The 24,868-nt window shown below is 44.2% G+C and overlaps 1 protein-coding gene across 1 annotated transcript in view; it reads right to left on the bottom strand.

The window, feature by feature from the left end:
• SLIT3 (slit guidance ligand 3) overlaps positions 1–24,868 on the bottom strand; it is a 594,639-nt gene that overhangs the window by 171,046 nt on the left and 398,725 nt on the right. Inside the window, exon 5 of the mRNA XM_047873095.1 lies at positions 20,326–20,397. Coding sequence (XP_047729051.1) covers positions 20,326–20,397 — 72 coding nt within the window. The remainder of the gene's footprint in view (positions 1–20,325; positions 20,398–24,868) is intronic.

Genomic DNA, 24,868 nt, shown 5'->3' with positions numbered 1-24,868 from the left:
AAACCAAGACCCAGGCAGAGGTCAAAGGGACCCAGGTTTTGGTCACAATTCCTGCTCATTGTCTGAATGGTTCTGGACAAGTTAAATCGTCACCTCCTAAAAAAGGAGACATGCAGACTGCATTTTCAAGTCGTTTCTAGCTTGGCTAAGTCTAGGAGTCTAAGTAGAGCCACTTGAATTTCAGGTCCTCAATTCAACAGGCAGAGAGGCTGGCTGCAGTAGAGGAATTGCATGCTAGCCAAACCACTTTTTATAAAAGCACAGTTCATACTTGTCTCAGTGGTAAAATGGGCAAAGAAAGGAATTCATTTTAGGAAATCTAATTGCATTAAGGAGCTGATTCCAGAAAAGGCATTTGGATTAATAGTCTACTGAGAAGGCTCGTCTTCTGTGATGAACAATCCAGCAGAGAAAATTTGCACATTCACAACTCAATTATACTGGTTGACAGCAGGTTCCCCCAACTGCACATGGGCCATCTTAATTGCTAGGAAGGTGCAAATGCTATGAAGGAATTTCAGAGCGGAGCCAAAAGAAAGTTGAGTGCCAGTGCTCATTCTAAAATGGCCCAAGACACGTGAAGAGGACCCGGAAAGGCTTGACTCAACCATTTAACCTCTGAGACACACAGTAAGGAAGCCCCTCAAAATTCAAAGCAGAAGTCCTTAGCTTGGCGCCCTTGGGATTTTTGTGTACAGGGCAGAGATGAGCCCTTTTAAACAGTAGCAGCTGGTTATTGACAGTGAGAACATCACTTAATGGGCTATGGATGAGAGATGTAACTAGTGGAGACTGGCCTTCTCTCTGGAGGACACAATGGGACCATTTCTAAAGTAGAGTTCGAGTTCAGAATCTTGGCTTTGTGGTCTGTATATTTTCCCTGTAGCTGAAAAACAGGCCTAAGGCTGACTCGGGACCAAAGGAATCCCCTGGGCTATTTGAAATAAGGCATGGGCAGTAAAAGGCAGATAAAAGGGAATGTGGGCAGGGATATTCTGCTTAAGGAAATTTCAGGAAAACCCCTTGTGTTTCAACCCCAGTGAAATGTGCTGGAGTCTAGGGCAGAAGACTCCAGAAACTGGTCACAGTTAATTAAGGTTTTACTGCCTGGCAGTGTCTTCTTACTCTATGGTTCTGGGGTGAATCTCCCTTGCTCAGCCCTCTCCTCTTCCCCATTCATTTCTCTCTTGTCTATAACTCCTAAAGATCATCTAAGTTGGGTTTTATCTTCTTCATTCATGTGGTTTAGATAGCAGTGCAGGCTGGGAGTGAAGGAGGAGAAAAACGCTGTACACAAGACCCCCATGCCATGAGACCAGAGTGTTCACAAACCCAAATTAAATGCAGGCTGTTCACAACACCATACCATTTGGTTTGCCTGACAATTGAATAATGACTCAATATTTGTATCTTCCCAATGAATCAATACATTGGTTCCTTTCAGTGACCACAACAGAGCCAGAAGCACACTTCGAACTTGGGTGTGGAATCTTTTTTTAGAAGGAATCAAGCAAACATTTGCAGGTTTGTGAGCTGAATATGCTTAACTAGACAAAAGCGATATTCAGCCAGTGATCTAATTGACATTTTACTTGGGCAAGAGAACTGGGGCCGGCCCAACGGCGGGCAAATTCATTTTCCAAAGGTCATGGGGTTGGCTGCTGGTGATTCGTTGTTGAAAGATATCTCAGGGCTGGTCAAGGCCACAATCAGAGATGCCTATGGAATACAAATAATTCCCCTCATTCAAAACTGGCAGCCAGAACTGTGGGTCAATGTGGTTGTACTTATGCAAATGGTAATGATCATAGTTTCCAGTTACGGGGGGTCAACTGACAGAGACAGGTGGCATGGGGCATGGCTGGCTCATAGTCTTGTGAGTTCTTGCTCAGAAAAGCACTCTCTATTATCTATGTCATACCACAGAATCAAGTGAAATGGGAGAGCTCCCATTCTTTGGGCTGAGATCAGATGGATTTAACCCACAATTTTTTAAATATGTAAATATATTCACATTATGAAGAAAAGGTCAAAGGGCATCAAAAAGTCTAGAGTGAAATGTAATGCCCTTCCTGCCCTAACCCTCCTGTTCTGGAACTTAGCTTCCCCGGCAGCAACTATCAGAGTTTCCCATAAATGTGTCCACAAATACCTCACATATAGAAGAGCATATGAGAACAAATACAAGCATACGGTTTTAAAAGCACAAATGACAAAAACCGTACTGACCTTCCTGCATCTTGTTTTCTCATTTATCAGCTTTGGATGCTGTTCTGTATCATATACAAAGATCAATCTCATTGCTTGTAACTACTCTGTAATAGTCCAGTGAATGACATACCATGATTCATTTAACTAGTGGCCTACTGATGGGCTTTTAGGTGGCTTCCAAGACATCTTCGTTGCAAATGACGCCTACCTATACATCATTTGGGGACTTGTGTAAGTTTATCTTTAAAGCAAATTCATCAGAGTTAAAAGGATAGATTGAGAGGTATGCATATTTTCACGTTTGATAGCGGCTGCCAGATTGCTCGTTAAGGGGGTTATACTGGTGACACTCCCTCTGTCAGTGTAAAATATTGCTCAACATCCTTGCCAGTTCAGTGCCCCATGAATTCTTAGCAAGCACTCAAGAATCTCTCTAATCACATCTAAATCTCATAGGGAGCAGTTGGATGTACCACCCTGGAATCAAGACAGCCATGGCCTAAATATACTAAGGTTTGCTTTCCCAATTTATGTCACCTTTCTAAAACAACAGGATATGGTGTATATACTACTCTGGTATTTCTTCTGATTGCTGTTAAGTAATGTATGTTCACTGTAGAAATATTGGTAAATAGATAAGGTAAAAAAATAAATAAATAAAACAAACTCCCTCTTAGGTATTTACCCAAGAGAAATGAAAATGTAAGTGTAAGGTCATAGCAACTTTATCCATAATAATCCAAACTTGGAAACAACCTAAATGCCCATCAAGAGGAGAATGGATAAACATATTGTAGTCTATCTGCACCACGGAGTACTATTCAGCAATCAAAAAGAACAGATTCGGGGCGCCTGGGTGGCTCAGTCGGTTAAGCGTCCGACTTCGGCTCAGGTCACAATCTCGCGGTCCGTGAGTTCGAGCCCCATGTTGGGCTCTGTGCTGACTGCTCAGAGCCTGGAGCCTGTTTCAGATTCTGTGTCTCCCTCTCTCTCTGACCCTCCCCTGTTCATGCTCTGTCTCTCTCTGTCTCAAAAATAAACGTTAAAAAAAAAACATTTTAAAAAAAGAACAGATTGCCAATAGACAATACAACGTAAGATGAATTTCAAAATATTATACTAAGTGGGAGAAGCTAGTTACACAAGGCAACACACTGTATGAGACCAGTTATGTGAACGTTCAGCTCCTCAATGTTAGTAGCTGAAAGCAGGTTGGTGTCTGCCAGGGTCGACGTGTGGGTAAGGGGGAGTGGGGGCTGCCTGTATACAGATACAAAGCACATTTTGGGGGATGGTTACAGGACTATATCCTTGTCAAAATGCATTGAACTGTATAGCTAAAATGAATGCATTTTAATGTAGTAAATTATACCTCAATAAAATTGACTAAAAATTTAAAATCACCTAAATGCCTACCGTTTACAGATAACCATTGTTGGCATCTTGGTTTATATCATTCAGACTTTACTTCTCATGTGAACATGCACATACATAAAACTGTATTCATACTTCTAAATGTACCTTTCATTACACTTCTTAAAAAAAAAGAACATATTGTTTGGTAACCTAATTTTACAAGAAGTCTTAATGATATATTAACTAGATTCTTTACTAGCTTAATTCCTTATCTCAAGCTGTTTTTTCTTTCCTAACAGCAATAGTAGTGGGTTTCACCTGCCCACCACCCACCATAGGTAAAAAATCATCTTCATGGAGTAACCAAGTTTGAGGAAGCATGATGAATTTTGACATCGTTTTTTTTTTTAGATGCCCTTTTCCTTCTCCCTACAAGATGTGTGCATTATATCGGCCTCAGGCAGATGGCAAACCTCTCACGGCCCAGCCGCCGGGGTCACAGTTTACTGGTGCAGTGTAGTCAGCATAAACTGAAAACTGGCCAGACTCATCCCACAGCTTGTATGGCACTCACAGGGAGAAGCCCAGAAAGGCTCCAAAGAAAACCAGAGGTCCGCCACTCTACACTGTTTTGGGGAGACAAAGGCCTCAAAGTAACTGAAAGGAGGCTTTGTTCTCTGGGTTCGATCCTGATGAGGCCCTCCCAGTTCTCCAATACATTGTCGAGACAGGGCACCTCCTCCACTGACAACATTCCAAGGGGTTGACAAATTAAGAGCAACAAAGGCCAGGGCATTAGACACAAAGGAGTCAATGGGAGCCACAACCAGTGCCTCTCACAGACATCTCCCAAGCAAGGCTGGGTCCCCCACCCTTTATGCTCCAGGCCCCTAGTTCTTATTTTAATTCTGGGCTGATTTCATACTATTGTTTTAAGAACAGTTAGTTGTTTGAGTCAGATTGATTTAGGTTCAAATTTCAGCTCTGCTGTGTGATTTCTGCATACTGCTGAACCTTGCTGAGTGTAAACTTCATCTTGAAAAGAGGAATAATCCCACCTACCTCGCTGGGCTGTTACAACAATTCCATGAGATAATAACTCACATTTGAAGTGCTCACTATGTGTGGGTTCTACAGGCACTGCCTTTAGTCTCCATGGGAAAAAAAAAAAGGCTCGGAGAAATTAGCAACTTGCTTAAGATCAGTGGGGAAGGCTGGGACTCAGACCCAGATTTCTCTCATGTCACTGCCAAGTCCTTATCCAGCATGCCATGGTTCTTAAACCTTATAGAATCAGCCCTGAGTGGGCTAAAATGCAGATTCTAGGGACTTGACCAGAAATAAAGATGCATTTAGTCATTAACAGGGCTCAGGAATCTGCATTCTTAATGAGGTCCAGATCTGGAAGCAGGGGGTCATCATGTCACATTTGGGAGATATTACACATGGCCATAATGAAGCAAGGCAATGATTACTTTACAATTATGATTTTAAAAAACAAACAGAGAGAAATTATGGGGGTTGGCTAGGGAGAGGGGAAGGAGGCGGGGCTACAGGACTCATGAGTCCTGAGAGGACAGGCGATCAATGACAGCATTGAGATGATGCTGGTGCCGGTGGAGGCACACAGATGGGTCTGCATGTATTGAGTAAACAGTCTATCCAAATAAATAACCCAGAGTCAAGCTAAAGAATGTGTCAGTCCCTCGAGGTTTGGAAGCTTTGGGATGCTTCAGTGAAGATGACCACTGGGGTGTGACTTTGAAAGAAGCATGGCAAAGTCACTCACTTCAGGAATGGGCCAGTGCCATACTCTGATGCAGCAAAACCCAATTCCTGGCAGGGCATTCAGCCTGAAAACACTATGGGTTGTGGTCAGAAGGAAAGTTCAAGTCCAGGGACAGTGCTCTGCTCAGAATGATTAGCAGTGATCTGTGTGATGTGGTTACAGGACTACTGTTCTCAAATTTATCCCTCTCTAGCCATGCTGACTGCTACTATCAGAGTCACTCTCTCAGGGCCTTTGGAAACTGGTGGACTTTAACTGGCTTAAGGAATTATGGCACTGTGGCCTGCCAACACATTAGCAAGGATCAAATTATTGACACATGGGGCTTTGGGACAAACCACCAGAACCTTCCATTCACTCCACTCCTGTAGCAGGCTCTCTCCTCAGGGAGTGGGAGGCACCAGATATCTGAGATTGAATCTGACCCACAGGTGGTGTTATTTAGCCTGCACAGTGTGGACATTCAGTATTTAAAAGGATTTTGCATTAGATGCCAGCATCTCGAAATCAGATGATTTTACACAGAAGTCCAAATTTCTTGCTTCTTTTAGGAAAATGGAAAAAAAAATTGTTAAAGGTGGGCCTATATGGGTGTGCTGGAGCACTCACTCTCCAGTTAGCCATAGTGCCTACGACTTCCGGTTACTTCTTCAATAGTGCTCAGGCTGTGTCCATCAACATACTCCTGGTATGTGAGCTTACAATCCCCTACTGAAGGGCTTGTCTTCAAGATTCAGGAACAGAGAGAATGCCCAAGACAACCAACCAAGTCCCCAAACCCCTCCATCTCCTCCAACCCTTCATGCCAATAGGCCAGCTGTGGGATTCTCTCTCCTGGCATCAGTGAAGGTGAAGAAGAAGAACGTGGGGAAATGGGGTGCGGAGTACTAATATTTACTGAGGATCTACTCTGTGCCAAGCTCTACCTTTGGGCCTTTCCACTTGTCTTCTCATTTAACTTTTACGAGAAAATGTATGGCTTGGTTAAGGGTTTATTATCTTCATTTTTACTGAAAAGGAAATGAAGGCTCAGGGAGCAGAAGTAGCATACGTAAGGAGCAAAGCACAAACTGCCAACCCCTGGACACTGGGGATCCTGCTAAGGGAAGAGGTGGATCGGTGACTCTTCCTTAGAGATGGCCATAAACAACCATGAGATTCATCAGAAGCCTGCAAGACCGGGGAAGCAGGCCTGCAGGGGACAGGAGAGCACACTGTTTCGAAGAGGGAAGCTTCAGTCTACTGTTTGCCATGCAGGACTCAGTGTCCAATATTAACACATCTCATTTTTCTAAAGAAGCTGGAAATCCAGATTTCTCCAGCAAAATGTATGGATCTTTGAAACTCCACAAAGAAGAAACAAAACCTGTCTGGAAGTGGGATGTGTTTAATTGGTTTTGATTTTCATTAAATTCTTTCTAAGTGTTGGCAGCCCTGCATAGCGGTTACAGGTGCTAGATTTACACTCTCTGGGTTCACGTCCCAGTTCTGCCACTTATTAGCATATGACCCTGTGATTTATCACTTTCTCTGTGCCTCAGTTTTACCATCCATAAACTGGGGATAATAATCATAAGGTTTTCATGGGCATTAAGTGAGATAATAGGTAGAAATTAATCAGATTAAGGGTTCTTTAAGAACTTATTAGTTACTAAGAACAATGAGTGTCTGTTTGAAGCTACTATCCCTTTCTTGAACCAGCCTCTAAAGTCACAGGCTTTAGAGGGATGTCAGCACATATACCTCATTGCTGAGCCCAAGAAATGGTATTCTTTCAGAAAGCAGAAAAAGAAGTGCAAACTTCCATAATAAAATGCTAATTAGCTATAAAATCTCAGAACTGCTGCTGGGCCGTGTGCTGTATAAACCAAATCTTATCTAGTAGATACTTATTTGTCTGGCTAGGTAGTTTTCCTGGCAGACACAGTACCTGAGAGCTGATCACTGGCATTTAGAAGTCATTTAGCTTTGGGCACTTGGCGCCTGCGGGCTGGTTATAGAGACAGCTTTAAAGAAGATTGTTAACAATGGCAAATAATGGCTGTCATTCTAAATGGACACATTGTAACACACTGTCCCCTTACAGAGCTGAACACTGGTGGCGGACACAGAACTGCTCTGCTCTCATGTGGTAAGCGCTGTGCATGTGGATTTGTCAGTTCTGATACTACAAGGCACTCCAAAACACCAGCTCCAATAACACACCCGTAATCATCATGAGCAGTGTTGAGGCTGACTTCTCAGGCTCTGAAAACCACCATTCTCACCCGCTGCACAAAGGACTTCTTTATTTATCCAGCAAATGTTTCCTGAGCGCTGTGGCTGACCAAGTCTTCTGTCCTCCAAGTCCTTAAAGAATCCTTTTTCCTGAAGCAGCCATTTCCCTGACATGCAAACCAGTCTAACTGGTGCAGCAAGTAGGAAGAGAGGCTGTGCAGGAGAGCTGGTTGAACTCAGACCTGCTGCAGAAATCTGTAACCAGTCACAAGGATGCCCCAAAGATTTCAGAGACCTTCAGCCCCGTTCCAGAAAATCTCTCCCAGTCAACATCCAACATTACCTTTTCTTTTTCTCTGAAGGTGAGCCTATCCCAGACCCTCAACCTGGGTAACCAGTTTCCAGACACTGACATATGGTATTATTCTGATCTTCTTTTCTGCTGGTCTCCACCAGACCCTGGCTTCTTGACTCTGCTGCTGAGTTTTGTCTCAAATGACACAACCTAGCTCCTCTCTGATGGATGATGGTCTGAAAGAATCATTACACTTTACAATCTGAACCTACCTGAAAGATCATCTATCCAGTCCAGTGATTTTTCAAGTTTTTTTAAAGTAGGTCTCTTGGCTATACAAAATCTCATGTGGAACACCAAAGTCTAAAAGGCAGAATTTAAAACTTTATCATTATTAAAAAATAACTTTTTAGGGGTGCCTTGGTGGCTCAGTCGGTTGAACATCCAACCCTTGATTTCGGCTGAGGTCATGACCTCACAGTTCGTGAGACTGAGCCCTACACTGGGCTCTACGCTGACAGCAGGGATCCTGCTTGGGATTCTTTTTCCCTCTCTCTTTTCCCCTTCCCATTTCAAGTGTATGCATGCTCTCGCTCTCTCTCAAAATAAAGAAATAAACTTAAAAAAGTATTAAAAAAAATTTTTTTTAATGTTTATTCTTGAGAGAGAGAGAGAGAGAGAGAGAGAGAGAGAGAGAGAGACAATATGAGTGGGGGACAGGCAGAGCAAGATAGAGACACAGAATCCGAAGCAGGCTCCAAGCTCTGAGCTGTCGGCACAGAGCCCGATGCAGGGTTCAAACCCACAAATCATGGGATCATGACCTGAACTGAAGTCGGACGCTTAAGCAACTGAGCCACCCAGGCGGTGCCCCTTAAAGAACATATTTTAAGAGTAACTTTTTATTTGTAGGGTCTTGTCTCAGACTACACACTGAAATCCACTGATCACAACACACCAATTACTTATTCTAACAGATGAAGAAGCCAAGACCAAGAGGTTAAGTAGCAGCCTAAGGGTAGTATCAGTATTGGTTTCCTATTGCTGCCATAACAAATTATCACAGATTTAGAGGCTTAAAATATGCATACAATTTCTTAGCATTCTGAAGGTCAGAAGTTCTAGGTCAGTTTCACCGGGCTAACATCAAAATGTAAGTAGGGCTGTGTTCCTTCCGGGGGTTCTAGGGGAGAATCTGCTTCCTTGTCTTTTCCAGGAGTGGTTCTGTCCTCATTTGCTGCATCACATGGTCTTTCTCCCTCTGCTTTCAGTATGTGTCTTCTTTCTCATAAAGACCCTTCTGATGATATTAGGCCCACTTGAATAATTCAGGATAGTCTATCCATCTCAAGATCCTTCATTTAATCACATCTGCAAAGTCCCTTTTGCCATGGAGGGTACATAGTAACATATTCCAGGATTAGGGTGTGGCCACCTCTGGGGAGCCATTACTAGCCCATCACAAGTAGGCAGCAGTTAACAGGAAAGCTGTGACTGAGACCAGAACCCCTGGGCTCTTTTGGTACTTTCTGTGTCTTGATGGGTACAGGAAGAGGGATCAGGGTGGGGAAGGTACACCTCTTTTTCTCTGACCCATTTTGTAACTTGCCTATTACAAGCCACAGACCAGAACAGGACAGCCCCACTGGAAGGAAGAAGAGAAGGCGTGATGAAGTTAACTATTTTTAAGAGTCTGAAGCAGAACACTGGAAGTCTACGCTTTTTCTTCAGGCAAGTATTTTGTCTAGGAGGAGAAGATAGTTCATCAGAGGTGTTGGTCTGATTCAAATAGAATCTCAGAGATGAGATAAAGGAGCAATAATTATTATTAACCTTCATAACAACACTATGATGAGGGTAATATTTCCACTTAACATAATGGGAAACCAAGACTAAGAAAGTTACATATTTTGCTTAAGATCACATAGGTGGTAAGAGCCGGGGCTCATTTGACTCCAGGAAGTCTCACTTGGAAACCTAAGAATTCAACCATTATTGAAACACCCTCAGAGTTCATGCGGTGTCTATACAGAACATGAGGCCTGGGCAGGTCTTTTGAATTACAGGTCTTCTGTGAAGGAGAGCTGTCCGGAGGCAATTCTAATGCTCATACCTCAGGCTATGGGTGGGGAAGTTGGGACTGGTCCTGGCTTTCTTGCTGATTTTCTCTATGGCACTTACACTTGCAGGGTGTCACTTACCCTCTCTCAAAGAAGGAAAAAAAAAAGACTTGTGCTGTTTGGGTCTGAATAAATATTGGCAATAGCTGTGGGGAATAGCCATTGGGAAAGGCTGTGAAAAATGAAGGGATTTCCTTGTATATTTAAAAGCTCACACTCTGGGGCTTGAGAGAATGGAGGGAGGGATAAATGGGGGAGCACAGAGAATTTGTAGGGCAGTGAAACTATTCTTCACCTTACTACAAAGGTGGATATGTATCATTATACATTTGCCAAAACCCACGTCCCACACCAGGAGTGAACCCTACTATAAACTACAGTCTTAGTCAAGTGTATCAATATTGGCTTAGCAATCGTAACAAATGCACTACAGTAGTGCAAGATGTTAACGGAAGAAACTATGTATGGGGGTAGGAGGTATAGAGACTATGCACTTTCTGCCTAATTCTTCTGTAAACCTAAAATTGCTCTTAAAAGAATTAAGTCTATTAATTAAAAAATGAACTCACACTTTCAGACATCCTTGCTGGTTTTCTCAGAAATTCTTTCCCAGTGGTGACCATCACAGCTTATTCTTACCCAGGGTCTTGGCTGGTGCTGGAAGCCAGAAATGCTTTCACAACATTCCCCACTGATCTGTACCTGCTGTTTTCCTACAAGACATCACTCCATGCTCACCAAATCTCAGAGCTCTTCCTGACTTAACCTCTCAGAACAGCAATGATGCATCCTGAGATCCTGTCCCAGCCTTGCCACTGCTGCTTTGGGAGAATTCCTGCATTTCTTTGAGCCTCAACTTTCTCATCTATACCTAGAGGCTAATAAACTTTTCCCTAATGATCTGGCAGGACTGTTGTGGTAATTAAATAAGATAATACCTATGAAGACTTTGGGCAAATGATAAAGCATTATTACTCATACAGGTAAGGGACATACTTGCCCTGTTTAACTCCTTACCAGTATTTTCCCCATTTTATAGGTGAGGAGACTGAAGCTCAGAAAGGTTAAGTAACTTGCCCAAAGCCACACAGGTCATAAGCAGCAAAGCTGTAGTAATAATAATAATAATAATAATAAACAATAAATTAATCAAGCCTGATTCCAAAACTCATACTTTCCATTTATACCTTATATTCATATTTTTCAAAACACTACATTGACTCCAATGAGACAAAGAATCAGAACATCAATAGTTACTAGAGTCTCAAAGTGTAATCTTTACTGTAAATACTCGTCTTGACTCTTCTGATCACACCCTTTCATTTCTTTTTAGAGCTAAAAATCTCCAGGCAAAAGCTCAGCCCGATGGTGAATTTCTCATAAGACCACTAAGCCCTACTCTGAGGAGCCCAGAATCACTATGCCTTTTGCCAGTGTGTAGGAAAGATGAGATTCTATTTTACATGCCTGTTTAAACCCCTTATTTCCCGTGGATTTAATGCTCGGGGCGGGGAGGGTTACATATCTGTGGTGAGTTAAAAAAGAATATTATCCACAAATGAAAATACTCCAGATAGTAAATTTCAGTGCTGGAGTCAGAATAGCAGGCTCCATTATCCTGAGGGGGAAAAAAAACATGAGGGTTTCTCTGGGTTGGTTCTTGGTGCTTTGCTTTAATTTTTCTTTGTTCCCAAATGTAATCATGCTCTTTCATTCAGGGTTTTAGTAATTCTTGAAGTGCTGGAGTCTTTTTGTTCTGAAAGTCATCCACTTATTCATTTCCATTGTTTGAACACCTATCATAGGTGCCGGGCACAGGACTGACTCTTGCAAACAAACAGACGGTGAACAAGACAGACTTGACCTCTCTGTCTACATAGCTTCAGGCCATTGGAGGAGAAAGACAACTGAGCCGACAGTTATAACTTAGAGTGAGCATAAGAAATATGCAAAGCCCAATAGAGGATGGCTAACAAAGACTATAAAACTGTGTGATCTTGCCAGCAAGGGATTCTACTTGTCACTTACACAATTGCCAATTCCAGGTATACTTCCAGGACGGGGCACTTACCACCACCACCTCCTTGCCTTTGAACAACCCAGTAACATATCTTTTCCAGACTAATGGGATCTAATTCACCAGTGTTTTCTACTATTTTTCTCATTTCAGTGGATTTACTTTAATAAATCAACTGGTATTTATTGAGCACTTGCATTGCTGGCCATGGAACAGATAAGAAAGAGTGCTCTGGGGAAGAATTTATATATGTTTCCCTCCCTCTGAAGATGAAATCTGTCAAGAACAGGGACAATGTCTTACTCATCTTTTTGTTTCTAGGAGCTGCTTCAGGTCTGGTAAGGGTATGGGCTCAATGAACTTGTGGAAGGAAGAATGGAAAGATGGAAGAGCAGACAGAAGGCAGGAGGGAAGAAATGAAGGGAAGGAAGAAAGGGAGGTGGGCTGACCATGACCCCCCCACCCCTTTTTTGAGTAGGTTCCATGCCCAGCGCAGAGCCCAACACAAGGCTTGAACTCATGACCCTGAGATCAAGACCCGAGCTGAGATCAAGAGTTGGACACTCAACCAACTGAGCCACCCAGGAACCCCTGATCCCTTTTTAAAGACAGCTTATTTGGGTAGCACTTAGCAGACTGGGGTCCAGTCCAACTTCCTCCATCAGCACTTCTGAACCTGACATACTCAGAGCCACGAATGCAAAGGAGGAAAGGCTAGAAAACTGGCTGTACCTTGGGGAGGTGATAGAGCAGTATCGGTGTGCCCCCTTGTGAGCAGATTTCCAAACCCACCTTCCAAAGGCAGCATGGCTTTCCTCACAAGAGGCAGGCACTACTCCTAGGTACAAGTTGGCAGAGATGCCTTGTGTTGAAAGCTGCCTCTGCCTCTGGCCTGCTAGGCCCTGGTGACACACTCAATTCACCCACCCAGTCAGTCCCTGCAGGTCTCTGAAGTTTGCTGCTGCCTCTTTGGGTCCACTGAGCCCAGCTTCAGGGCCCTGTCATCTCTTAATAACTGCACAAGTATCCCCACAGGCAACTGGACTTGAGTCTCCCCTTGGCAGTCTGTCCTCCCCACTGTCACCGGCATGGTCTTTCTTAAATTAAAATCTGATCTTGCCATTCCCTTATTATAAGCCCTTCCATGGATCTCGTGCTATGGATCATGACATTCAAAGTCCTCCCTACCTCCGGCCCCAACTCCCTGCCTCACTAACCTCATCTCTCTCCACTGCCTCTGTTGCTCATTTTCTAGCCGTCAATCTCTCTGACAAGCCTCAACTCTTTCACACACCTTTGTGCCTTTGCACAGGTGGGTAATTTTTTTTTACATGCGGTTCCCCTTCTGTCTGCAAAGTCCTTCCCTTGCATGAACTCCTACTCATCCTTCAAGACCCAACTCATGTCACTTCCTGAGTGAAGCCAGAATCAGGCCTGTCTGGGTGCTTTCCCACCTCTTCATCCTTATGTCCAATGGAGTCTTGGCCCATGTTCTGCAACTGCTCATTTACTAGTCTGTCCCCTCATCTGACTGAGTTTTTGGAGTACAAGAATGGTATCTTGTTATTTTGTAATATTATTTTCATATTAAATGTTATAATGATCATGCATGATTTCCTATATGTAATAGGTCAACTGCAAATACTAGAGAAATGAATGAACAAACATTGATTTGATGCATTTTAGTCGACCTTACTCTCTGCCACAAACCACTGGGGCACTGGGGATTCCACGGTGATAGAGGCAGCAGGGTCCCTGCCTATACATGTTCATTCTGTGTGACATACAGAGACAGGTTGACAAATAAATGAACAAGATAATTTCAGAGGGCAATAAGTACCCTGGAGAAATATAACTGGGTAATGGGATAGAGAGGAGGGACAGTGGGGGCTGGGGGAGCTGCTTTGGGTGGGTCAGTGAAGGCTACTTTGAGGAGGTGACGTTCAAGCTGAGACCTATAGGATCTGAAGGAACTGACCCTATAGAGGTCCAAGGGCTTGGTGTCCCATGCAGGGAAGGAGCTTGGGTTGTTCAAGGGATGAAACGGAGCACAGGAAGCATGATGTGGGTGAGGGAGGGCCCAGCCATGTAGAGTCTTGCAGGGCATGACCAGGAGCGTGAACTCTGTTCCAGGCACAATGACAGAATGAATGGTCACCGAGATTCGCAGACAGGGATGCTACCAGCGGATGGGTGCTTCATGTCCCTCCACACACCTCCCTCACCCTCACACAAGATTACTGGCTGCTCACCGGGCGGGCGGAGACAGCCCTCATTAATCTCGGGAAGCGGGAGGGCAGACTCGGGCAGTGCGGCAACCCAGACTAACTAGAGAACACAAAGGCCGCCTGCCCAGCTTTGTTTTGAAACCGTCAATTCCAAATTCCACTAGCTGGCAGAGACAGGGCTTATTGATTTTCCCTTCTGGAATGCATGTCCTACAGAGTCCTCGCAAATAGAAACTGAAAAACAGAGGAAAACACAACGGCTGAGAAAGATAGGGCAAGGGGACATTTTTTTTTTAAAAAACAATCTATACTGGATTTTGTCTTTTTCTTATGCTTTGTTGGATTGTGGCTTGTCATCTCTGTTTTTTCCCAATTCATTCCTTTTTCCCTATCTCTGTGTTTTCCTGATTATCTCTCTCTCTCCCTCACTATGCCTTTGTCCCGTAACCTGTTATGGCACGTGCATACGGGAGGCAGTTGCTACCGCTGTGTTAAATGCTGCTCTATCTACAGGTCGGTCTCTCTGAGAGTTCTTTCTCCAGATCGGTTTGTCCAGCTGACTGCTTCTCTTTAAATATACCGCCTCTCCCTCTTCCAGACAGGCAACAGAGTGGAACCATCCCATAAAACCAGCTTTTAGTAATTGCATAGAGTGGTATTCCCAGCTAATTACCTTCTCGCCCTTCTCTTGAGGAGCAGGAAGCAATTAGAGACTTCCTTCCATTGCCTGGCTGGGTCAGGGGCAGGCTGCCAAGTCCCTTTAGCACCCATTCCCACTGGGTTCAAACACCACCTGTGTCCTGCCCTCTGGCTCTGATAAAAGCTGCACACCTGCCTCTTTGCCTTCATTTTCTAGCAGCCTCTTTGGTTACTTTTCCTTTCTTCCTGTTGCTAGCATGGCTGAGGGGAGAGGAATCTGAGTAGACAGAAAGGTCTATGGACAGTGTCTAAAACCTGGTTGGGTCTGTTACTAAGGATAGGGTAGGTGGGGAGGCCTAGGCCCAACTGTTGTCTGCTGACTTTTGTCAAATGACACACTGATCAAAACTTAATCTTATCATCTGGAAAATGGGTGTATCACAGTTTCTTCCTTCTTGAAGGGTAATGTCGGGACAAGCAAAGAAAATCCATGTCAAAACTACAAGATTATAAAAAAAAAAAAGTAGATAATCCTTGACTTTCTCTTCTCTTTTTTTTATTTTTATTTTTAAATTTTTTTTTCAACGTTTATTTCTTTTTGGGACAGAGAGAGAGACAGAGCATGAATGGGGGAGGGGCAGAGAGAGAGGGAGACACAGAATCGGAAATAGGCTCCAGGCTCTGAGCCATCAGCCCAGAGCCTGACGCGGGGCTCGAACTCACGGACCGTGAGATCGTGACCTGGCTGAAGTCAGACGCTTAACCGACTGCGCCACCCAGGCGCCCCTTCTCTCTCTTTTTTTTAAATGCTTATTTATTTTTGAAGGAGAGAGAAACAGAGTGTGAGACAGGGGAGGAGCAGAGAGAAAGGGAGGCACAGAATCCAAAGTGGGCTCGAGGCGCTGAGCTGTCGGCCCAGAGCCCGACACGGGGCTCAAACTCACAAACCGTGAGATCATGACCTGAACCGAAGTTGGATGCTTAACTGACTGAACCTCCTAGGCACCCCCTTTCTATTATTAACATATGGTATCATGGTTAGGCCCAATTATTGTCACTTTGTAGCCTGATATTCCAGTAATTTATCTTCTATTCCTATGTTACTTAAGGAATAGAACAGTGTTATATTCCCTGAGCTCACACAAGGCAGAAGAGAAGGCTGGGGACGGGGGTATGGGAGGTGGTTCTCAGACTGATGACAGGGATGTACATTCCTGAGATTTAAAATTTGTCACAAGAGAGACTATCTACATGTGGGTAATTGAGGTCTGGTAGGAGGAGGAATGTTTCCTTAATAGGTTTGATACAAACTTAATTTCTGCAAAGCATCTTCTATTTTACATGTACCAATGCATATTTAAATGTATAACTTCAATTATCACCTCTAGGCAGATGCTTCCCCTCCTTGAACTTGCTCTTCAGCTCAGCTCCTATATCTCCAATTACCCACATGATATTTTCTCTTAAGGCTGTAAGATTATTTCACCTATATCCCTCTTATTAAAACATGGAAGATGGGGACTGTAGACATGGTTGTGGCCCAAAGACCAAAGTCATTTCACCAGCAGGGTCAAGAGGATGGGATGTCAGGCTCACCAATTTCCAAGCACACAGAAGATGCTCCATCCACACTGCCCGTGGAAGGACTTGACATCACTTCACAGCCAACTTATAATCTTCATGTCTGGCTCTTCCTCCTGGCCTTTCAGTCTTCGTGGACTGGAAACTCTAAGAATCTCACAGATCTCTGTATCTTACTTCCTATGGCTTCCCCCAGAGTTGGCATTTAGTAGGTTCAAAAAACATTTTGATGGCTGCAATGATGAATGACTATGGAGCTTTGCTATCATTCCTTGTATCATCTGAGCTTGAAACTCATCATTTTCTAGTTTTTTTCCCCCAGCCACTAATACCTCACTGATTGCCCATTTCTGTTGACTTGGCCCCTATTGGCATCTTTGGTTCCTCCTTCACTTCTGACTGCTCTCTTTTACAAGCATGAGCCCTGACCCCTTACATTGGACTCAGCCTCATCTCCTGCCCCCAGCCTTTCCTTTTTCCACCTCTTCCCATCCTAGGCTCCTCTTCCACAATAAATATTTTCATCATGACTTTTCCTGTGTTGGAAGCCATCTACATTCTCAGTACCTACATCTAAAATCCATATACCTTTCAGGCAAGGCTTGCCAACTCTTCCTGATCTTATCACCTGTTGTTCTGCCTCACAATCCCGCACCTCCACAAGATGGCTCTGCCTGTGTCCTTGAAATACACCTTATACAGGTTTACCTCTGTATTTGCACATACTATTTGCCTTGTTGACTTTGTGAATTCCAATCATCATTTAGGCCCAGGTAAAGTCTTTACAATTATAACAGCAACAAAGAAATGTAGCAGTAACAGTAGCTAGAACTTTATGTCCCATGTGCCAAGCATAGTACTAAGTTATTCATACTCACTATTTTATTAACTTTCACAAAAACCCTAGGAGGTTAAGTACAATTCTTATCCTCATCCTACAGTGAGGAAATCTAGGCTCAGAAGCATCAAGTAACATGCCTGAGTTCATAGACTCAGTATGCACAATAGCTGAAAATCAGACCTAGATCTATCAGGTTGCCAAAGCTATATTTCTAACCTTTAGGCTAGACTCCCTAAAGCCATTTTTCTTCTCTGAGCTCTCAAGCCTTTACTATGCATCATGGCCACTCATTTGCCAATTTTCTTTTTTAAATTTTAATTTTTTTTATTAAAATATTTTTTAACATTTATTCATTTTTTGAGAGACAGAGAGAGACAGAGCACAAGCGGTGGGGGTGGAGGGTGCAGAGAGAGGGAGACACAGAATCCAAAGCAGGTTCCAGGCTTTGAGCTGTCAGCACAGAGCCCAATACAGGGCTTGAACCCACCAACTGTGAGATCATGACCTGTGCCAAAGTCAGACGTTTAACCAAATAAGCTACCCAGGTACCCTTTTAATTTTTATTTTAGAGAGAGAGCAAGCATGCATGAGTAGGGGAGAGTGGCACAGGAAAGAAAGAGAATCTCAAGAAGGCTCCAAGTCAGTGCAGAGCCCGACGCAGGGCTCAATTCCACGACTCTGAGATCATGGCCTGAGCTGAAATCAAGAGTTGGATGCTTAACTGACGGAGCCACCCAGGTGCCTCTCCCCCCATTTGCCAATTTTCATGTGGAATGTTAAATCACTAAAAACTCTCTTGTACACATGTGTTTCTTGTCCCTAGTTTTACCATAAGCCACCTGGGAATATGAATTATACTTTTGGGTCTTATAGGTTCTGCCCAATAAATGTATCCTGATGAAATTGATTAGAAGTATAAAGTAATCGACCCCCCCCCCCCACACACACACTTAGTTCTGTTGGCTAATTCATCCTTTGAGCAGTGGGTTTATTTGCCCCTCCTCTCACCCCAGGACCACATGCTGACACTGGGTAGAAATAAAAGAGAAGATCAGAGCTGAGTTCAGGCCTTCGAGTAACAAATATATGCATGGCCTGGAGAAGGAGGGTCTGACAGTAGTTCCTGAGTGATTCAGGAATCTGTGTCTGCAGAATCTTGAATCTTTGAGCTCCTGAGGCCTTTGTGAAGTTAGACATATTACAGGAAAACAACAACAACCCCCAGATTCAACAACTATCGTGGACCACTATGAGATTTAATCACTTTCTTGAGAACCAAAAATGAAGTTGGTAATTACACAGCCCTGCTTACACATCACTGCAATGTTTTTGTTGTTGTTGTTGTTAACTGGCCCATTTAAAATCAGAGCCATTAGATAGAACAGATATACCACTTTACATATGTAAAATGTTAATCTGGGGTTCAACCATCATGAACCTTATTGACCTTGAGTTAGTCACTGCCCTTTCCTGGTCCTCAATTTTCTCACTGTTGACTTGTGGGGTTTTAGAGGATCTCTAAGTTCCTCTCTTGCCTTGCCTTTCTGGGATGCTAATTAGCACAACCTCTTAATTTTGGTTTATATGCACAATGTTGAGTCATATTCTCCATGGCTTCGTCTGCTCCACCCTGCTTTCTCCTGCTTCTGGGCAAATGCCCCCAGATGAAGCAGTGGGAAGTTTCCTATGTGGGATCCTTGCAAAGTCCTCTCTGCCCTAGGCTTCCTTCACCTTGAGATGCCTCTGCCCTCTTGTGTACTTTGCATGTTAAACACCAAAGGCTTTCCGGTAAGTTCTCAGGGACAGGGGAAGCAGGTAGCCTGTATCTGGAAGCCATCATCAGCATCCCAGGACACTAATATCCCTACAGTCCTTATAAGGAAAGCTGATAGCTAAAGTAGTTAGTTTTAAAGAAACCTCCTCCAAGACTTCTCAAGTTGAATGTGAGCCTGCATAGGAGGCCAGTGGACTGAAATGCCTGCCCAGACAAACCATCTCCCAACACATGCTCTAAACACATGGACACAGTGGTATGGGTGGAAAACTTGAAAGGCACACTCCTTGTGAAAGTAATGGTCCAGGATTCACTGTTAAACAGCAAACAGTGGAGACCACACAAAAAATGGCAAGGGTTATTTGGCAGGTTAAAAAAATGTAGTGATGGAATAGTTCTGCACTGACTCTATCAATGGGCACAAGAATCTGCATGTGATAAAATTACACAGAACTGCATGTGCATGTACACACACAAATGAGTGTGTGTTATACTCTGAAATCTGAAGAGTAAGCTCTGTGGATTGTACCGACGTCAGTTTCCTGGTTTTGAGATCATACTGTTATGTAAGATGTTACCATTGGGAGGAAACTGGGGTAAAAGGGCACATGGACCTATCTAGTATTTTTGAAACTTCCTGTGAATCAATAATTACTTCAAAATAAAACTAAAAATACCCCCCAAAACCAAGCACCTAGTGCGGTGAGTGGATCTGGCTATGTCTCCCCACCAGCCTGGGACACAAGTGCCAATGCCCTCTCCAATATCTTATTAGTAACAGCCACCCCTTTACCATCAGGATCATGGTCATGATCATCAAGGCTCCCACTTATGGAACACTTACTATGTACTAAGCACACTTTCTCATTGGCATCAACACCCCCACCAGAATATCATCCCCATTTTGCAGAAGATCATGACCCTGGGAAGAGCTGAGTAGAGCCCCAGGCCATAGAGTTACTGTAGGCCAAGCTCTGACCCAGGTCCGGGACTCTAGTGCTCACACTTGGGGCTGAAAAACCAGAGAGGAACAGGACTGTGGAGCTGTTGTGGCACTTGATGCATGTTCCCTGGAAACCACTCAGGCACATCCCTCAATCTGTCTCAAAGGCGTCTGCACCAAGGCAGCACATAGCACAGTGACACCACCTTCCTGTCCCGTCCCTCACCCCTGTTCTGGCCAGAAAGCCACATCCGTAGAGAAGCAAAAAAAAAAAAACAAACCAAAAAAAAACAAACCAAAAAAACATCACTTACAAGTTCTTCACGTTGGTGATGCCACGGAATGCCTTCCTCGGGATCCCTAGGATCTGGTTTTCGCTCAGATCTCTAAACAAGAAGAGAAGAGGCACATGCATTAACGACCAAGGCCGGGCTTTATCTGCATCTCATTATGACAACAAAACCTCTCACAGGCTGCCTCTGCGGTCAGGAGTGTTGGAGGCACTGTTTAGTCTCAGGCCCCAGGCTGCTATGAGCCTTCACATTGTTCCTCTAGTGATGGCCTTTGCTGAAATGGTTACCAGGCGGGAGCAGCTCGCCTCCAGGGCGGGCTCTGTGGGTGGTCTCGCACCTCCAGGCCACGAGCCAAGACGCTGGGTTATTTGTTGCACACAGACCGCACCCAATTCTGTTTTGCCACCTCCCAGAGAGACCCCTGGCCCCCCTTCCCCAGGCCGTCCCTCCCCCACTTCAGGGTCAACAGCACTCAGTCTCCCATCTCTCAGGGACTCTCTGCCTTTGTCATTTGGGATTGGAAGGGAACCTGGCAACCCTGATTTTCTGATGGGGGATGACCATCTCTGTTTATTCTAGAGACCCAGACACCCTGGGGGCCTCCTAGATCAGCTAAGTGACAGCCATGGTGAATTCAAATTGCATTTGCACAAACCTGTCCAAAATGGGGGTCCCATGGGCACCACATCTAGCATTAAGGGTGCTAATGTGTTGCTTTGAGGAGGAAAGGTAAGGGACAAAGTGTCAGGCCTTGAAGCTGGCTCAAACCCGGGTCTCATACCAGGGTCCTCTTTAAGAATCCCCAAAGCCTCAGTTTTTTTTCCTAAGACCTATGCAGCTTTTTTTCCTTTTTGTTTCCCCCTTTTCCCCCTAAACAAACACATACACTTGTTTTCATTCATACCTCAAGCTTGGTTGGAATTTCAGTGAGTAATCAGTCATAACTGCATGTCTCTACACACATACACACAAACATATACATACATATCAATCATATGGACATGTATCTATAGATATGGATATATATCTCAATTATTTTGACAATAACACAAAAACTTTTAGATATTAAGGTACAAAACCATCTACCCAGACCATAACCACTGTTACCAATTAGGAGCAATATGTATAAATTTCACAATATGATCTCATAGTATATAGTCAGTCATAAACTCTTTTTTCACTTATTATATTGAGAACATCTGTTCATGTCATTAACAGTACATGTATGCCAACATTTTTAATCACTGTATATCATCCAATTGTATAGAGGGCTATGCGATCCCACATTGTTGGGTATTTGCCATTTAAGGAAACATGAGGATGGGTTTTCCTCCCCAGACATTTTTGGGACAATTGTTCGGCCACTTCCTTGGTATAAAGTCCCATAAGGAGCATGTGCTGGGTCACAGGGTAAACGTCTTTAACTGCTGAGTCGTCCTAGAGGGAGATTGTACCAATGGACACTCCTACACTTAGGTTTCCATGGGAACCTAATCTAAAGCTAAAGAGGATTCCAAATAAAGAGAGGTCAGACAACCATCCTTCACTGAAACTTAGGCCATCTAAATTAACATTTTGTGAAGGGGCAGGAGGAAAAACAGAAAGCAGAAGAGAGGCATCACTTTCCTGCTCTCACCTGCTGAGAGGAGCTACCACACTCTGAGTGGGTGACTGGAGTTTCAGACACTTGGGGATTGTCTGGGGCCACTGTTAAGCCCCAACGCAAGGCTCAGAGTTGGGGTAGGGTGCAGATATAACTACCAGTGGCTTCTGGGGCTGAATAACAGGGTATTCCCCACCTCAAATCCAGTTTCCTCTGTCTGCAACGGTGTAAATAAATTTAGATGCACAAGGAGCCCCACTGCAGGCTCCCCCGGCCAGGCCTGATTCAATGAGCAGGGCTCCAGCCTGGAGTCGGGGCACCGAACAAAGCCTATGGTGACAGCAGAGGTCAGGCAGGTTCACCAAGGTCACTCCTCTGCTCTCCATCAGACTCCAGGGGAAGGGGGTGCAGGTCCTGTCATCTGACTAATGCAATTTCCACCAGGCATCTGGGCTGTACTCAAGGCTCCAGCAACCACAATGGGTCTAGTCTTTTCTGCCAGGTGAAGGCTGGTCTCCAGGACAGTGAGCCCCTGCCCACTATCCTCCCAGGCTTGGCCGCTATCTTTGGCCACTCTGGGAAACAGCTTGGGCCGCTGTGCCGGCCAAGGGGGAATGATCAAAATCAGGGGCAGGGGAAACAAACAGGAGAGAGGTCTGGACTGTCAGCTCTAACCATGTCTGGAAGCCAGGTGAAGGGGCACCTACTCCCGTAATGCATTAACCCTTTGACTTTAATGTAGCCTTTGAGTTTAATGAGTTGACATGTAGCCTCAAACATCCTGAAGAAATAACAATTGTATAAAGGTTCCAACTTGCCATATGGTGGGCTGAAAAGAGGAGAGCAGCATTTTAGCTGAAAAATCTGGCCCACCTCCTGAGAGACGCTCCACAAAAGCCATCACACAGGCAAAACCCTGCAACTGCACGGGGCAGCCTCTCAGGTTTCTGGTCACTACTTTCTTGCTGGAAATACACCCAGTCTTGCTCCCAGTTTAAGGGACCCCATTTAAAAGCACAGCTTTCTTTCCACCTCCTTGCCATGGCTTTCCTCCTGCTGTAACCGAGGAAAACAGTGGATTGTAGGGAATTTATCTGTTTCCCATGACAATCTGCTTGCAAATTTTATTAATTTTATTTTCCATTGAGCCTCTGTTCTCCAGCTAACAATACCACTGCCATCCATCTGCAGGATTGTATATTGATTTCATAAATACCTCCAGTGGGCTGACAAACTGACAGCTTTAATGGTGTTACTGATGGGGCGTGGAGGAGGGTTCAGGGCTGGGTGCTTCATTTTCGGTAACTGTCCCTTCACAATTATCTTGGGGCCTTTGTGAGGGCTCCTAATAGTGTGTTTATCTCAGCGTGATGCCAGAGCATGGAGCTATTGCTAAGCACCACCCATGAGAGCCACAAGAGCCACCATTTTCAGCTGACACTTAAGTAAAAATAACAAAATCTATCCGTAGTGCCCAAGAGCCTAGTTCCGGCCAATTGCTTGCTGGGGGTTTAGTGCCTTGCCCTTCCTGAGGGAAAATGTTCAGAAATAACCAGGGAAAGGGAACTTTTTAAAAAAAAAAACATTAGATATAAGGTATGAGGCTGGAGCACAGTGAGAGGGTAAGGGGTGTGTGCTGAAATTTTCTGGGGGAAATAAAGGAAGATGGCTGGTGGGAAAGGTTTTCTTGGTTGGCAGTAGGGCTATGGATTGGGATGCCTTTTTAAATAATTAGGACTCTGAAAGAAAGGAGGACTGCATTAGCTAAAGTGCATTTTCCTGCTTCCGGAAAATGATTAACCGACGGATTATTCCATCCAAAAACACAAGACCAAAGAGGACTTATTAAGGAGACAGTAAGTCAAATAGGAGTTGGCAAGCACCAATATATCCCCCTTCCAGCCAGCACCCCCCCCTTTTTAATTTACTAAAATGCTTTGGACACAGATTAACTTTCTTCGCAAATTTATTATGGCTTCATCTACCTTGAAACGGGAACTGCAGACACTTTGATAAATGGATTGAAAGGTTGTCTAGTTCCAGTGGAGCTTTGAAATGCTTCCCAGTGCTCTCTCTGCAATGTCAGGCAGGCTTTGTTCTCAGAGCAACAGTGAGTGACAGTCCCCACCTTCACCCCCACCCCTGCCCACCCCATGTTTACCAGGGAAGATGGCAAGGCGAGAAGCAGGAAAACAGTTTCCTCTGCTCAGTGGGGACAATGCATTGGTCTCAGTCACATTCACGCTATCCGGAAGTCTTGTCTGTGTTAAATGGCAGTTTGTGGGAGGTGAAATTTGTTCCTAGATATCAATCTTGAATTATTCTGAATGTACCAGAAGGGGTTCAGAAGCTCCCCCAACCTTGGTGAATTCTTGTTTCTGAAGTGGGGAGGGCCACTTATTAGCGGTATGATCATGCTAGGTACTGAAATGCTCTATGCCTCCGTTTCCCCATCTTTAGGGCAGGGGCTTTACTGACTTCCTAGGTTAATCATGGGGATGAAAGGAATTGATATATATGCACCTTGCAAATCACCTGGAATCCTATAGGCATTCAACGAATGGCGGCATTTATTTCTTGGATTTTCTGCCCAGTTAGCCCTGAATTTTACATTGCCGAAAACGTCCTTTATCATCCTCTTCAGGATATATGCCTACAACTATGCAAAGAATAAAACACATAAATGTTAACTAATATTCTTTCTATAAAATCTGAGCGAGGAATCGAAGTTTCCCTCATCTATCATCTAGACAGGAGTATCCCTATTTGATTCTAGAGTCTTTTGAATGAAAGAGGAGAGCTTGATTCAGGAGAGAAGGTCTGTCTCAGGTTGGGCTCTCAAAGAAGTTGACATTTAGCCAAGTGATAGATTCACACTTGCATCCTGGGAGAGACTAGTAAAGGATGCAGGAAGCAGGATGAACAAGGGAAATAATTATAGGTCAGTTAGGTAAAGTCCTG

This window comes from Prionailurus viverrinus, chromosome A1 (genome assembly GCF_022837055.1).
Source record: "Prionailurus viverrinus isolate Anna chromosome A1, UM_Priviv_1.0, whole genome shotgun sequence".
NCBI lineage: Eukaryota > Metazoa > Chordata > Mammalia > Carnivora > Felidae > Prionailurus > Prionailurus viverrinus.
Note: the sequence above shows the minus strand (reverse complement) of the source record. Positions and strands in the feature narration are given on the sequence as shown.